At 37.7% G+C, this 17,773-nt stretch overlaps 1 protein-coding gene across 2 annotated transcripts in view; it reads right to left on the minus strand.

Moving 5' to 3' along the window:
• Positions 1-17,773, minus strand: part of marf1 (meiosis regulator and mRNA stability factor 1) — a 43,024-nt gene that overhangs the window by 15,160 nt on the left and 10,091 nt on the right. For both annotated transcript variants that reach the window (XM_078559141.1, XM_078559140.1), the window contains exons 8-17: positions 14,110-14,270; positions 12,972-13,130; positions 12,572-12,755; positions 10,919-11,097; positions 8,244-8,324; positions 7,418-7,654; positions 6,940-7,065; positions 3,278-3,453; positions 1,330-1,550; positions 89-231 (exon numbers count right to left, since the gene is read on the minus strand). In XM_078559141.1, coding sequence (XP_078415267.1) covers positions 89-231; positions 1,330-1,550; positions 3,278-3,453; positions 6,940-7,065; positions 7,418-7,654; positions 8,244-8,324; positions 10,919-11,097; positions 12,572-12,755; positions 12,972-13,130; positions 14,110-14,270 — 1,667 coding nt within the window. The remainder of the gene's footprint in view (positions 1-88; positions 232-1,329; positions 1,551-3,277; positions 3,454-6,939; positions 7,066-7,417; positions 7,655-8,243; positions 8,325-10,918; positions 11,098-12,571; positions 12,756-12,971; positions 13,131-14,109; positions 14,271-17,773) is intronic.

A 17,773-nucleotide genomic window follows, 5' to 3' on the forward strand; every position in this document is an offset into this window, starting at 1 on the left:
AAATCCCATTCCTCATTTCAAGAAATCACATGAAAACAACAAATTCAAATAACTAAACTGAAGCGCAGAATTTTAAGACCACACTTACCAATGATATGCTTGTTCAAATTCTCTTATGAAAACCTGTTTACTGGCTTGAGATTTGAGAAGTTTAAGTAGATCTTGGGTAAAGCGCTTTACTTGTGCTCGATGAGTTAAGGTAAGTAGGCGTTTAGTGCCCAAGCCAAGGATCTATAATAAATCATAAGGGCAAGTGATTCAGATTAGTGGTCAGTATCCCAGAGGGCAGACCTGAAAACCTGCGAGACTTTCAAAGACCAAGTCATGATCAGTACAACTCCAGGAATATACACAAAACATTTTGTTTATGCAATTAGCTAACTTGTCCAAACTAGCTTCATAAAAAGGAGCCTCATGACATCACATTGCAATCCCTTTAACCAGATTGATTAAGGACTTGGGAAACTACAAAGCACATGCATTTTCAAAGCACACTTCAAATGATAAACAACCCAATTATTAGATTGTGACCTCAAGGAAAGCATTTTATAGAAACTACAAAAGGAGATTTATTTCATCTGGTAATACACTGGTTAAAGTGCTTGTACCAACTCACTGCAGTGCGTCATTATCAGCAAGTAGTTCACAGCAGATCAGTGCTACACAAAGGCATAGTACAAGGATATCGGAAATCAAGGTCAAGGAAAACTAGCAATATTGAAGAGGTTGTGAAAGCATAGGATGAGACAGGTGCATCATCAAAACAAAGGCTGTAGCAGTTATATGGAAGAGGTTAACCAACATCGCAGGGCAAGTAGAGATGGCCAAAAAAAAAAGTCTACTAGCGTTACCCATATCCTAAGATTGTGACACAGGAAGTAAGAGTAATGTGAGTAGGAAGTACAGGCATTCACAAGACTTGAGATAGAAACACAAGGCTTCAGAGATAGAAACTCAGTCCAAGTTTCCTATCAACCCAATAATAGATTTAAGGCCAATTAGCTTCCCTTTCACTTGTAAAAACCTTCTAAAATTGTCCAAAGTGTTATTTTTGGATTTTTTTAACCTTCCAAGTGAGATTTAAAAGCTCATACTACAAAAAAATGCAACTTATACCTATACATCTTAGGCCTCAATCTCAGTGAAAATATAGAATTGTTTTGTTTTTTTCTGTTTAGAAACAGGAACTAGCAATACACATTTAACTGTTAAAATATTGCTGCATTCAAACAATAATCTAGTAAGCATTTCCAAAACTCTGCCTACTTGTAGTAAAAGCCTAGGACTATGGTTTATGATTAAAACCAATTTCTGTTCCACAAAGCTCACCTGCAAAACATGAGGTACTGCTTCCAGCAGCTCCACTAGTTTTGAATAGCCATAGTCTGAAACTCTGCACTGCTTCCCAAAATGATGATGGTAGGTTGGTATAAATTTATGTTGACATATGAAACAGTGAGTCTGGTTCTTTAGGAGATCGATCACTTCTCTACTAAACTGAATAAGCTGAGGATTTCCGACTGGACTCTTACAGCGTAGCAACCAGGGATCTATAGAATAGAAAGTGTTCACTGGATTCAGCACTTCAGATGTGAGGAGGAAAAGTACTGTGATCAAATCACTTTTGATGAACCTGTTTCACAATAATGCTTCAATATTTGAATTTTAAACCCCAAGCTTTACCAGGATCAGCTCAATTTTCATTATGAAAACTAGTCGCAGCATCTTGTAATCAAGACTTGGTTAACAAAACTTTTCTTATGCGAGAACAGAATTTTTCTATTCCAAGGGGGTTTTAAGTTGGAGAAGGGTTAAAATCTTAAACAACTTAAAAGATCCTATAGCACCTCCACAGGTATAACTTCAAACCAGATAACTGGTGAGCTTGAACTAGCTGATACAGTTTGAGCTTTAACTCTAAATTTAAAGCAGCTAATAAATAAATCCTGTAGTAACTCAAAAAAAACACCATAAAAAACAGATATCCTAGTACCTTGAATTTCTGAAATGAGGTCATGATAAAGCCAATTTCACAAGCGGAATCCATCACAGCATCTAACCACAACTTGAATGTTTCGAGTTTTTGTCTTCAAGGTTCTTCCTAGCAGTAATGAACTTGCCTTCCAATTGCGACTTTATTAAAACAAGTGCTCTGCCAATTTTTAAATCTTACTTGCCACCAAGGCCTTCTCCATTGGCTTTAAATGGTGAAGAGCCCGAATTTCTCTATACCCACATAACTCAGTCCCCCTAACCTCAGGGATGAAACTTTATAGCATTTTGCTAAACAATTTTCTTGTGCAGGCAATAATTCCTTTGTTTTGTTGGTGACTAGAATTGAATGTAGCATTTAAATGTGCTTGACTAGGACCAAGGTGCTGTATAACTTCAGCATGGTGGTCTTATAGCCTTGTCTACTGCTTTTTAATGACATCAGCTTATTAATTGTTCAGGTTTCACACTTCAGAGTATGTTGGAAGTGAGGAACAAGGAAAAATTTGACAGTAATCCAATGTTGGTATGCCAAATAAGGTGACGTGATACCCATAATTGTTCACAATAGATAAAAGTAGTTCTACAGTAGTCAAGCACCACTATTCTCTTCACCTTCCCACAAAAACCTAATCTAAAAACATGTTGGAATGTGGGTTTGTCACATGCTGCCAGTGTCTTCTTTAAAAAAGCCATTACTTTATTGATTCAATTCTATGTCAGCTAAACAATCTATAAATTAAGTGCCTTACATTTGCATTTATTTTCCATTAAAGATCCTATATTCATATTTATAAATGAAACTTGCTATCTGCAATTGCATTGTGCCATGGGACAATGCAGCATTACAATTGGCAGAAGGTGCAATTACGCTGCAGCACCTTAGCCAGTTTGAGGGCGAGGCCTGAAAACTCACATTGGAAATAAAGATAAAATGCATGACTAAGATGGGAGTGAATTATATCCATCTTGGACCAATTATCCACCATGCTCCAACTCAGCCTCACCCAAAGACTATTCTTGGTTTTGACTTCCTGTGTGCAATGCCACAGCAGAACACTGGTTGTTAAAAGATTTGATATGGTTGAAATTTCACTTTCACAAGAGAATGATAAAATTAGTACAGCTGCACAGCTTGTGGAAGCACTCACTAGGCTAAAAATAATTTTATAGTTTAAATAAATCAGAATAACCATAGCAATTATGTTCACTCTCAGATATTTATTACAGATTAATAGATTCATTTCCATTGCTTGCTTTAAATGGAAAACGTATATCAGCTTACCAGCATTAGGAGGTGGTGGCTTGTTCTGCACCCATTTTACAACTTTAATGCCATCCTGTGTAGTAACAATGTTAACACCAGGGACACAGGTAATGAGGTGCTCCAAAGGAACACCACCTTCCCCTTCCTCCACTGTCCTCAGAACAGTAAACTCTGCAGCATAGCAGTCCAGAAAGCTAAGAAAATAAAATGCATCACAATTTTAAATTGAGTGTTTATATATTGTAATAAAGATGGAATTGCAACAAAATAAAACACATTCTTTGAACAAATAAAATCCTGCCCACTTATATAAAGTAAGGAGGCTTATAGTACACGTGAATACTGAAATTAAGTATGCTCAAGGCTTGGGCTAATATGGTCTGAAGGGAACAAAGATGCTTTCACAATGAGTTAATTTTCATTTACACTATGAAAATTAGCCTATAAGGAGGTAGATATTGTCTATGTAAATCAAGAACAATGTGATTTTCTGGAAAAGTTTAATCATCCAAAGTAAGTGGAAACTTCCACTCATTTCCCCTATTTTCCTGGGATTTTAAGTGTGATTTTTCAGCTCTCCTTGATTAAATGACTTACAAGGGGTTTACATGTATTGTGATGCACAAGACATCACAACTATGTAGGATAGGCAGAATGGACCAGCAAGTCTTTTTCTGTCATTTTCATATATTTTCAATTCAACTCACTGCCCCCAACCAAACATCTCATTGCGTAGGAGTTGGGGAGTCAGTGATGAGAAATCAACTACAAAACCACCAGGTGAGAAGATAGAGGTGGTAAAATTTATTTTACGTAGAGGGCAGATGGAGGGGGAATACTTTGCCACAGGGAATGATTGAGGGAGGAACTACTGCATCTAAAAGGAAAAATTTAGATAAAGATTTGAAACAAAGGGAAATAAAAGGTTAGAGGGAGTAAGTGAGGCAGTGGAGGACCTTGAACTGCCCTAGCAAACAGCCAATACATATGAGGGCCAAGTGGCCTCCTGTACTCTAAACTTTCACAAGGGTACAGATCAGGAATTTTAGGTTTGATTCTCAGCTATTCAGCTAACTGGTTTCAGTTGCAATAATTGACCTCACCACTCCTGGGACTGGGAAAGATGTAGATTGGGAAAAGATCAGCAAGCTTCCAGTTCCAGTAAGTGATTGCAATATTCTCACATGTATGTGTATTAATAGTTGATGACCTGTCTGGGCTGAGTAACAATGTTCATTATTTCAGCACACAGGGGATATTAAATATTGTTGTCCACTTTGTGTATGAACACAGTTTCTCTGTTTCATTTAATTCAAGTGATCGACTGACACTACAGGTCATTCAGGGAACTGCAGCAAAGTTGAAACACCAAAATTTAATCAATGACAATTTAAGTAGAGATGTAATGGAGGAACAATAATTGAAGCAAAGAATTATGGAAAGCTGTCTGAACAGAGTAAACATGTTTGAGCTTCAGATTGTTAAGATATTGGTCATACACAAAGGAGTCTTTTCTTACAATTGCCTGCGATGCCATTTTGTCAATGCCAGGGTTTTAAACAATTTAAAATGGAATGCACACAAACATTACTCTCATACTCTTAAGAATTGAAGTTAGATGCATCTTTTATTAATTTCACAAAACCTACAGCTACAGATCAATATAGATGTAAAACAAACTTGCTTTGTCTCTCTACAGATGCTGATACATCTGCTGTACATTTCTCAGTTTTTAAAATTTCTGCTAGTCTAACCAGGTAATTTCATAACTCAGTCCTTTATTCAAATTTTAGGTGGTGCTGATACATAGCTTCAACATTAAGCACTTAGAACAGAAGAGCCTAACAAGTTGCTGCCCATTAGGAACATAGGAGCAGGACTAGGCCATTTGGCCCTTCAAGCCTGCTCCATCAATAAGATTATGGCTGATCGGAGTCTGGTTGTAGTCTCAGCTCCACTTCCCTGTCTACACCTCCATAACCCTCAACTCCTTGCCTAACAAAAATCTGTCGAACTTTGCCTTGAATAAGTTCAAGGACTCAGCCTCCACTGCTTTCTGGGGAAGGGAATACCACGCACCAACGACCCTTTGGGAGAAAAGGCTTTCCATCATCAGTCTTAAAAGGGAGACTTCATTTTTAAAATACGCTGCCTAGTTTTAGTCTCCCCCACAAGAGGGGACATCCTCAGAGTATCCACTATCCAATCCACTGAGGATCTTACATATTTCAATGAGATCACCTCTCATTCTTCTAAACTCCAATGGGTATAGGCTTAACTTGTTCAACATTTCTTCACAAGACAACCTCTTCATCCCAGGAATGAGTCCAGTGAACCTTCTCTGAACTGCTTCTAAAGCAATTATATCTTTTCTTTAAAAAGCTGAGCTTAGGTAAGACACTCATTAGACCTCAGCTGGAGTGTTGTGTAGAGTTCTGGGCGCCACACTATAGGAAGGATGTGAACGCATTGGAGTGTGTGCAGAAGAGGTTTACAAGAATGATGTTTCCTATTCCTGGAACCAATTATGAAGATAGGTTAGAGAGATTGGGACTGAACTCCTTGGAGAGGAGAAAGCTAAGAGGAGATTTGATAGAGATGTTCAAAATCATGAGGGGGCTGGATAGGAAGACACTGTTCCCAATTGTAAAAGGATCGAGAACGAGAGGACAGATTTAAAGTGATTTGCAAAAGAAGCAAACGTGGTGCGAGAAAAAAACTGTTTCACACTGAGTGGTTTGAGTCTGGAAGTGTGGTGGAGGTAGGTTCAATCAAGAGGGGATTAGATGATTGTTTCTATTCAAACAACATGCAAGGGTATGGGGAAAAGGCAGAAAGAATGGTTTTGTCATAACGCTCATTCCAAGAGCTGGCGCAGACACGATGGCCCGAATGGCCTCCTTCTAAACCATAACAATTCTGTGATAAGGAGACCAAAACTGTACACAGTACTCCAGATGTGGTCTCATCAAGGCCCTGTACAGCTGCAGTAAAACTTCCCTACTCTTATATCCCATTCCTCTTGCAATAAATGCCAACATTGCATTTGCCTTTCTAATCACTTGCTGTACATACATACTAACTTTTGTGATTCATGTACCAGGACACCTGGTGCTGTACTTATATACTAAAATATTCCAGTACTAACTAGGATTGCCTACAGTCCCTTAGTGGCTGCAGCTATCAGGAGATCTTTGCATTTTTAATTTCCCATCACAGCAGCCCAATGATCTCAACAGTAGAGACCAAGGACCTAGCAGGCAGAGCGAGAGAGAGCGAGGATAAGGGTTCAGGTGAAGGGCATGCAATGGGGACCAACATTTTCTCCAGTGGGTGGGAGGGAGCAACAGTAGTTGTAATATAACGGGATTTTACTAGCCCACATTAAGTAGCTTTTTCAGTGCACTTCCTCAACTGAATAGAGAATTGTGTGACTGATTTATCACAAATAAATACACCACTGGACATTTTTGAAATTGTTAGCAGTAAAGCCAATATGCAGTAGGTTTTTACATTGTACACTGGTCCAACAAATTAAGGCAAGTCAATCTGAGTACAGGAGCTTTGAAGAGTTTATGCACATCACCAGGCATGGATGAAATTCTGGAAACATTTTCACTTTTCTCTCCAATCCCACCAATAAATTGCATCATGCAAATAATAGAGAATAGAGTACTCACCTAAGGAGGGGCACAGTACCCTCATGGGTATGTAACAGGCTATGTACCTGCGGTGCAAATGTTTTTAGGGACAATATTATGAACGGTATTTTATAAGAATCAGGGTCAAATCCATCTTCACTGCAACTGAAAAAAGGAACAAAAATATGTTATTCTAAGGCATGCACTATCTACATTCAGCTACTTCAAAAATTTACATTGATTTAACATAACAAAATACTGCAAAAAATGACTAAGTGGCTTTAGGACGTGTGGAAGTGAAGTCTTACTGGTTTGTACAAAACAAGTACTGAAACATTTGCTCTCATATAGCACATCTTTATTATTTTCTGCAGTGCAATGTCTTACATAGTGCATCAAATTACAGACAATGGTTAAGGAGGCAACAAAAGCTATCATGTTTATTTTCAACTGTTTAATGTACCTGAAGAGCTGTTGCTAGGATATGGACAGCTACCAAAGGGAACAGGATTCCTACCTATGGCTGTTATTGGAGCAGTGTTGTCTGCAGATTGGTTCATGGTATTCTAGTTCTTCAAATATCACTGGGCTGCAATTGGATGATGAACCATCATATGATAATACGGAACCCAATGGGCTCTGCCGAGCCTGACTACCGGGCAGGAGACAAACCATTCTTCCATTTACTTGGTCGCGAATAGCCACTGTGTCCGTTAATTTGTATAAATCAGACACAACCAGTTTGTGTCCAAATCTGGAGGGAGGTAAATTAAAATTACTTACTCAGCTATAGAATTTTCTGAAGTGTGTTAATTAGCTTCTGTAATACCAGATGAGAATTGCGCAAAATAATTTGACAATAAGTAAAGCAGTAACAAGATGAATAAACTTTCCATTTTGCCAAACATGATTGAGATATGACATGTATCAAATTATCTCACAGCTTGCAAAACAATTTCAACCAATTCCCTACTTCAAAATGATTACATTTAAAAACTTAATGTCATTCAACATCCACTATTACACATCTGAAGTGGTGTGAACATTCTTGAGACACAGCGGCCTGCAAATTTAGTGTAAATCTGTCTATAGTGGAATAGCTAAAATAGTCATTGAAAAAATATAATAGTTAATTTCCATGTGAAATGAAATTAATTCTTTTACACTATGGACAACAATCCATACTCTCCCAAATCAGTAGAGGGATAAAGCAAGTCTCAACTGCTAAATCTATTGCCCTTTCGCTCAGACACTTCTCAAATCAAAGGGATGAACATATTGCTGCAGAATAATTGGTATACTAAATCAAGTACATCAACAGTTCACAGAACTACAATATGTACCTTTTCTCATAAAGCTCTGTGAATTTGAACAGTGGCAAGCAACATGCTGGGGAATCCTGCAGAATGGACATGGCTTCAGAGCTGTAATCAAAAATAAAAGAAATCATGAAAGCAAAATACTACAGATGCCGGAAATATAAAATAACAGAAAATGCTGGAAAAACTCAGGTCTGGCAGCATCTGTGGAGAGAGAAACAGAGTTAACATTGAGTCCATATGATTGCTTTAGAGCTATGAAGAGTCATATGAACTCGAAACATTAACTGTTTTTCTCTATCAGACCCGCTGAGCTTTTCCAGCATTTTCTGTTTATATTTTATTCATGACATTTCTGAAAACTACGCAAGCCATCATTAGCAAGTATTTTTGTAAGATTTATTTTTGACTACTCAGCCACTGACAGCAATCCAAGAATAGGTGAAGGAAGCAATTTTAATTTCTGTAACTATTTAAACTAACAAAATATCAAATTTCTTGGTTAATTCACAGTAAAGACTACTAAAGCTATTGTTACTACGCCATAGAATCAGGTATATTTTCCTCAGAAAAAAAACAATTACAAATCATCTTACTTTGTCAATTTATAAACTGTGGACGTTTCATTGTAATTGATTACAACACTTGCTTTTGTGAGGTCAGGTCAGCTTAGCTTAGGTTAGATCAGGTCAGGTCAATGTTGCAATGAAAAGGGAATGGTTTTTAAATTGGTTGAAAAACACAAAACTTGCAGGTGTGGCCATGACACGAGTCCAAAGCACGCGTTTTGGTTTAATTCATTGCCACAAAATGTGTGTTCATCAAGGTGAAGAATCCACATGTCTTGCTGCAATGTTCCAGTGAAGCTCAACACAAACTGGAGGAACAGCACCTCATCCTCCGATTAGGAACTTTACAGCCTGCCGGACTTAACATTGAATTCAACAATTTCAGATCATGAACTCTCTTCTCCACTCCCACCCCCTTTCCGATCCCCCCCTTTCCAATAATTTATAATTTTTAAAATATATTTTTCTTTCCCCACCTATTTTCATTATTTTTAAATGTATTTCCATCCATTGTTTCATCTCCACCTTTTAGCCTATTTCGATCCCTTCCCTTCCCCCCCCCACCCCTCCCTCACTAGGGCTATCTGTCGCTTGCTTGTCCTGCTTTCTACCCTTAATGTCACCATTAGCACGTTCCTTAGCTAATATCACCATTGTCAACAGCCCTTTATCCTTTTGGCTATGACATCTTTGGCAATCTCTTCCTTGCCTTCACCTATCACTGGCCCTCTATCCAGCTCTACCTGTCCCACCCCCATCAACCAGCTTATATTTCACATCATCTCTATATTTCCTCAGTTCTGATGAAGAGTCGTACAGACTCGAAACGTTAACTGCATTCTTCTCCGCAGATGCTGTCAGACCTGCTGAGTTTTTCCAGCTATTTTTATTTTCGTTTGAAGAATGCACAGTTTTAGTCAGACATAAGAATGCATATGTAGTATTAATTTGCAGCCATTTGTGCTGTCTATTATGTTAAGTAGCACTTGCAACTGCTCAAATGGCAGATGTTTTCGTCCTCTCTGTATACAATGGGTTCCGTCCTTGTTTATGACACTGAACTACCCTAGACTAAGTTTCAAATAGACCAGAATTCAGGTTTGGGAGGGCAAGAATATAATGGTCCCATCAATGCACAAATGAGATTATGGCAAGAATAAAGAGATGGCATAAATGCATCATCATCACCACCAGACTCTTCCCCCACCACCAGCATTACACAAAGCTATCTGAAGCTGTGACTTGAATGTGTGTTTTATGGTTACACCTTGGATGCATGTTTTATGGTCGCACCTCAGCTGGTACCAGTATTGTTCAGATTTGCACTAATGCACTTACACTTGAATCAGAGAGCAGAACTTTGCATATGCTCACCTCAGGCGTGCACAGTTCTGTTATCTATCCTCCAACTGCCAATTAAGTTTTTAAAAGTTAAAATTGGCAATTAGTTTTCCTCTATTCAAAAATAAACTTCAAGGCTAAAAAAAGACAGTTTAAACACTTTTTAAAAAATCTTTATTTTAAATATACCATGACATTCTCTTCCTCCACATCCCTCCCCCAAATAGTCAATTTGGTAAATATAGCTTAGAAAGATGAAAAATACAAGCCAGCAAAACAAGAAAACTTAAAATAAAAGCAGAAAATGCCAGAAAAAACTCAGCAGGTCTGACAGCATCTGTGGAGAGAGAAACAGAGTTAACATTTCAAATCTGTATGACTCTTCTTCAGAGCTAAAGAGAAGTAGAAATTAGATGAAATTTATACTGTTGGAGGGGGTAGAGCAGGTAAAGCAGAATAGAAGGTCAGCGTTAGGTGGGGGCTAAGGGGAGATTGACAAAGGTGTCATGGACACAAGATAAAGGGATTGTTAACGGTAGTGGCGAAGACTAACGAAGGTGCTGATAGTGGCATAAAGATGAGAAAGCTGAATATGTTAATGGCAGAACAAGAGTCAGCTCTGTGAAAGAACAGACAAAGATGGGCCTGTATTTGGGGGGGGGGGGGGGGAGGTGAAATGGGGAAAAAGGAATTTAAAAATACAAAAATAAATAAATAAAAAATAAATAAAGGGATGAAAAGAAGTGGGTGAAGACGGAGGAGTGTGTTCATGGACAGGAAAAGTCTTACCCAAGTAAAGCCAGAGATTTATTGGCACTTCCGGTGGCTAACGATACTTGGACTCGCTTGCTTCCTATTTTGTATCTGTGCAAACTATTGATAGCCGAGATAGCTTCCTGGAGGCTCCCCATCTGAACCGCTGCCTGCAGTTGATAATCAGTATGAGGACTTAGTTCCACATTCTTTACCTACATATTCAGGAGTCAAGACAAACAAAGCTTCCAGTTATGGTTCATTTTCAGGTAATTATGAAGTTTTGATTTTTAAACTTCACAAGTCTGTTTTAAATTAGCAGTGCAAGTAGTATGTTGATAATTAATGAGAACATACATCTCATTGCAGGCCATTAACAAACTAAAATTATAGAAACTCCAAAAAAAAAGTCACACCTACTCCCCTCATGGCTAAATGGTCAAAAGTACCAGGTGCGGTACTGAATCATCTCGACTATGCTGGGCCTACGTTTATGTGTCAAGCTAATATAGCACAGGGGGGGGAAAAAAAAAAATCAGCGTTTTAGTCCTCATTACAACAATTGCTCCCACACAACAATTTGTGATTAGCAACCTGGAGAAAAAAAATAATGTTCTAGATCCAACTCTCCCTCACTTCCCCAAAACAAAGTTCTAGTACTTCAATTCAGTTAACTTGTTCAGATGAGGCAATCAATTAAAACAGAATTAAATCCATAACCTGACAGGAAACCTTATGCTGAAGCAAATCAATTAGTTAAATTGTTTGGGGAACACGGGATTACAAAATCAATTTATGTAAACAGATCCTTTTATTCTGACAATGCATTTCAACCAGTTAGTAACCATAAAGATGCATATTAACTACAGCAAAATGATGAATTGCATCTTAGCTCCCTCACTAAATGCACTCCTCCTGTCCCAAGGGAGATAACAACAAACATCGTTACAAGTACAGCTAACCTTTAAAGCGATAGATTGCAAAAATTATTGCTACTCAGGCTGTTAGCTTCACAGGATATTTCAGGTGAATTTTTGAATATAACTAAAAACTGAGAATCACATTCAAAACCTCAACATGAATAATGGCAAATTACTTAGTCACAAATTAGTTACAAGATGCTACAACATAAATAACTTTCCTAACAGGAAAGAGATAATCCATTAGCAATTTGATTTTTTTTGAAAGCACGTGAAAAATGCAAGTCATTACAACAGAATTACCATCTGAATTATGATCACAGTATGGAAGCAGACATTAAAGTGTGAAAATTTTAACAAGCATTGGACAGGAGATGACGGAATTGGGCACAATCTCGAAATGCAAATTCTAACACTTGAAATTCAGTTTTTGGACACCATCTTTTCCAAGAGCAACACAATCGAACAGTCAAATGGTATAAATCTGCAATTAATGTTCTTTCACGGTTCTCATCATACCCAATGCACCCTGGGGCTTAGTTAGAAATTTACATTCCTAATTCATTTCTAACCCAATGCAAATTTTTCAGAAAAAGTTTGGCTCTAAATACAGGACTTAAAAAACCCACAAATGTAACAGGGCACAAACTTCACAGCTACTACTGGCCTTGAAATGTAGAACTCTGCAATTTTGCTGTGCTGGACTGCAGCCACAAAACAATATTCAGCCTGGAACATTACTCTTTATTTGAGCATTCAGCGAGTTTACCTTGCCATGCCTGAGGAAAATCTCATGCAATGTTTGTTGTAGTTCCTTTCTTGACATCCTGTAATCCAAGTTGCTGACCTGTATGTCTGCTCCATTTGCAAATGGGCCAGTCTGAGAGTCAGAATAATGAGTTTGATTTGCACTTATAGAAGGGGACCCATTTGAAAGACTTGGGGATAGGCTCCTAGGATAATTAAGAAAGAGTCAAACCACACACACATAAACCTCTACCAGAACTATGTATCAAAGCAGCGCTCATGCAGCCGAAGTTCCTCAGCTAGCTCAAATTTCCTATTTTTTTTTTTATTAGTGATTAATTTTAAAAGATTTCCCTCGAAATTACACTCTTGATGATGTACTTTTTTTAAAAAGTAGATAGAAGTTAGAAAAAATAAGTTACCTTGCGGACCAGGTACCATGGCCTGGAATAGGTGGTGTGTTGTGTCTTGGAACTGACAGCTTAGAAAAAGCAGAAGGGGAACTAACGTGGAAGTCAACTTTCTTCTCAATCTTATCTATGGGAGATTCCAGGGAACTTCTGGAAGTTGGAGTTTCTCTCCTATTTAAGAAAAATGCAGATTTTAAGTAATACGTTTTAAGTTTACTTTCTCTGAAAATTACTTGAAACATGTTTTTTATACTCGAGCACTTATATTAGAAGTTTGTGTGTCAGTTGATTTTTTTTTTTTACATACAAGGACGGCTTTAGAAAACAGCAAGTTCGACAGAAATATTTCTTCTTGGCACGCAGAAAAATTTTCCTATTTGGATATCTTTGCTGAATCCATATAGAGGTACCTTGTAACTAGGACCTCTCCCATACCGTGGAGGGAGCCGATTTACCTCTACCCAGCATCTCGCACGACTAAATTTACAGGCCAATTAAGTTAACACTTAGTTACAACTTCGCCGCTTGCTTGCTGATGCAAAATTAAATTAGGATCAGCAACTTTGTTGGGGCAAATTGTTCATACTAACTCCTATCCCACAACATTATGATCCAAGTGTAAGATACACCAACATATTGTTGTCACAGTTTCTCTGATTCACACATGGACAAATAATAGCACTTCACCCACTGAATTTATTATTCCACTAGTACTTCATTGTCCTGGGTTGTAAGCTCATTTTGTACCACAAACAGTTTGTGGCATCCTAGGTTACTCCTATTTGAACAGATGAACTGTGCTAATGAATCAAGAATTTGTTTCTTATGAAATATCGTACTCAAAATATTTTTCAAATGCAAAATTATCTATGAATTTCCAGCATTTTATTTTTACTTTGAGATAAAAACTAAATTGACAAAACAAAAAGCTATTTAATAGGCAAACCAGTCCATTTAAATGAATTTATGCAAAGCAATTCAAACATGTGTGTCTATCCCTTAACTCAATTAGATTACAATGGCAGGTATAGTTGTACTTTAATTCCAAAATGTGCAAATAATCAGAAGTACATCAAACTTAAAAATGAGTTAATCAAAATAAAAAAGTAATAAAAACCAGCTAGTTTATAAATGTCAAATATATACTCACTTAATGTTTCCACTGAACGAATCTCCATTTCCTACATTTTTGGAAGTGGGTGGGGAATAAACGGAAGTGCAATGGCTGACTGGTGGAGATTCAGTTCCTTGCTTTTTGATCTTCTGGGTACGTACGCTTTGCTTTGTTTTGGATTCCATACCACAGAGCTCCTTACAAAGTAAATAAGTAATTAACCACTTACAACTGCACAATTTAATGCAAAAAAGGTAGCTTCAACAACCTAAGTCAAACAGAGAATAAAGTCAGCCTTCAATTAAGAGTTATGAATAAATTGCAACTAATATTCAAAACCAAGGAGTTAAATTTAAATAAGGCTGAGGAACCTTTGTTCTCTGAGCCATTGATGGAAGTACAAATAGCAGCAAATGGGGAGGGGATTGATCCAATATCACCTGGACAAAGCCCAGCTCAACAAAAACAAAAGCTTAGTTTTCTAGACCAAGCTTCCAGTTACTAAAATTACAGAAATCAACACTATCAGGTCAATTTTCCTTAAACTTCAAGGTTTACAGTATCATCTATTCAAGGCTGTGATAGCCATTAAGCTCACTTTTGCTGCTAACATCCTGCTTTTATGATCCTAAAAGGCCAAAATTTCCTAATGCCAAGCCTAGGCATTTGCCTTCACTCTGTCAGGTAAACAATTTCAGGAAATAACTACTCAGTTTGACAAATCACAAATGCATTTTGTTCCGTTTTCATGAAACTCAGCATATTCCCACTAAGTTACTCAAGTGAAAACTCATGACCATCAGGTGCATACATTTATAAACAAATATTGTGGGTGAACTGCAGCTCATTTCAGAAGTCTAACACTGACATTTCCAATCGTCCATATTATTTCACTCAGTTCTGCAGTACTAAATATACAGATACCAAGAGTATCTATTATTATTTCAAAAAGGCATGATTGAGATGATTAGGAATGAGATATCAAAAAGATACCTTGCTAAAGGGATTCCATTTCTATGTTTACTGAAACCTGATAAGCTATAGTAAACTAGTAGAGACATTGGTAAAACTCAATATTCACATCTACAAAAACTGTTTAACAGCAACCTTGGTACATTTAGCATAATAGCAGGTCTACCAGAGGACTAAAAGCTTCCAAATTAAACTGCTAAGCATACAGCTCAAACACTACATTGGACCCTAAACTTCCATACTATAGGCAAACAATCATCAACTAAGTTACTTAACAGCAGGGACTATGTGAAACAAGACTAATTCTCTAATCATCCTCTTTTTTTGCCTCTTGATGCTGTACACCTGTAACATATAAACTAATCAATCAATTACTTATGAGTTACTCTCTGCATTAACTCTTTAATAGGAAATTGTTTTCTCTGGTTAAGGGTTGATTGAACTGAACTTCCCATCTGCTGTTTTTGGTTTGTTAATTTGCACATGAAAATATATCCAGATGTCAAGAAGGTAAATCAGCATATTTTATTGTCCATAATGCTAAACTGGGATCTCTCCTTGCTTATAGCTGCATTGCTCATTTCCAACAATCTTTGCTTTTTTTGTACTGATGCAGTTAGATGCTGATTTGGAAAGAAACTGGTTACTAATTACAGAAATAAAGTCTGTTGAGTCACCAATACAAAAATGATAGAAAAAGACAATCTATTTTAAAGTTATCTTTGGAAAAACAATAAATGCATAATTTCATCACATCTTCACAATTTACAAAACAAAATTATTTCAGAGTGACCCCCTCACTTCCACTTCATCAGATGAACACCAATATAGAATTCCAACAAAACTGAGCTCCTCCCTATTTTATCTCAACTCACATTTTAAAATGGAACAAAATCTCTACGACACTAAACAGCATTCCAGTAAAATGCACGTTAGAATATATTATGTACAAGATTATCAACAATACATTTGTGATCATGCACAAAATGTTCCAATCCACTGTTCAACATCCAATAAACAGGAGAAGTTATTAGTAGCTTAGATTGAAAATCAAACAAAATCTTTATGGGTACCTAAGGAGTAAGGTTTCCAATTTGCACAATATCCAAAGAATTGGATGAAGAGAAGTTTCAAAGTCTGACTAACAATACAGTATAAATAATGATTGTGAATGAAGAAACTGCATTTATAGTGTGCTTTATCAATCATGTACAATTAATTATTTTGAAGTCCAGTCATGTCAACAATGATGGCACCCATTTAAACACAGCAACATCTTGCAAAGTCCAATTTAATGTTTTTTTTTGTTGGTATCGTTTGAAGGAGGAATGTTGCAAGGATGCAGAACTGACATAGATATCTTTAACATTCAACTGCGCAGGCAGAGGCTTAGTTTAATATTTCATAAAACATGTTTTTCCTTTAAACAAATGTCGTAAAAGCAATTGGTATTTGGCCAGTCACATTCTTTAAAAGAAACTGGATAAATGATCTAGTTTGCAATGAGATTATAGGGTTAGCTATTAAGAGAGACAATCAAATGCTCCATGGACACAATAGTTGGAGTCCAGGGAGGAAGAGGTATCATCAAAGGAGTGGCAGTCCCCAGGATTGAGATGCAAAGGGTGAACAGAGAGTTCACAGTTTACCATTATTTTGGGGGTTTAAGAATGTACTTTTTAAGCTAACATGCAGGCAATTAGGTAGGCTAAGGAATGTTAGCCTTTATTGCAAGAGGATTTGAGTACAGGAGTAGTGAAGTCTTGCTTCAATTGTATAGAAGTTTGGTTAGACCGCACCTGGAGTACCTCCCCTTACCTCAAAGGATACTATTGCCTTGAAGGGAATGCAATGAAGGTTCACCAGACTTGTTCTGGGGAAGGTGGGACTGTCTTACGAAGAGAGACTGGGGAAACAGGGCCTGTATTCTCTAGAGTTTTGAACAATGAGAGGTGATCTCATTGAAACATGCAAAATACTTCAAAGAATAGATTTTTTTTTTGGGGGGGGGGGTGCAATTTCAAAATAAGGCAGAGCCACTTAGGACCAAGATGAGGAGATATTTCTTTACTTAGAGGGTTGTGAATCTTTGGAATTCTTTACCCAGAGGGCCGTGGGAGTCATTGAGTATGTTTAAGGTAGAGATTGGTAGATTTCTGATTAGCAATTACGTAAAGGGTTATGGGGATAGTGTGGGTAAAAGGCATTTAACGGACACCCGGTGTGGAAGGGGGTCGGGAAGGAGGAGGACCTCCTCATGAACCTGCTCCTGGGCCTGGCCAAGTTAGCCATTAACAGGTCCAGGCAGTGGACGATTGAGGGGGGGAGTCCCGCCCGATTGTTTGTCCCTCTTCCGCGGCTACGATCGCGGCCGGGTGTCCCTGGAGAGGGAGCACGCGGTGTCTGCCAGCACTCTCAAGGCCTTCCGTGCCCGGTGGCCACCGCGGGGACTGGGGTGTTTTATTGACCCCTTTAATCACATTTTGGTTTGATGTTCTTAAGTTTCCTTTAAACTTTTTCCTTGATTTTACAGCTGACCTGACTTAGGGGCTGTGCTTGATTTATCCCTCATTTTATTAATTTAGTTAATTGTTTTAACTCAAAAGAGTTAAAAGGCATTTAAGTGTTTGATCAGGCATTATCATATTGAATGGTGGAGCAGGCTCAATGGACTGAATGGCCTTCCCCTGTTCCTATGTTCTATACATTTCAACAGGAAATAGATTAG

The sequence above is a fragment of the Cetorhinus maximus genome, chromosome 15 (genome assembly GCF_964194155.1).
Source record: "Cetorhinus maximus chromosome 15, sCetMax3.hap1.1, whole genome shotgun sequence".
NCBI lineage: Eukaryota > Metazoa > Chordata > Chondrichthyes > Lamniformes > Cetorhinidae > Cetorhinus > Cetorhinus maximus.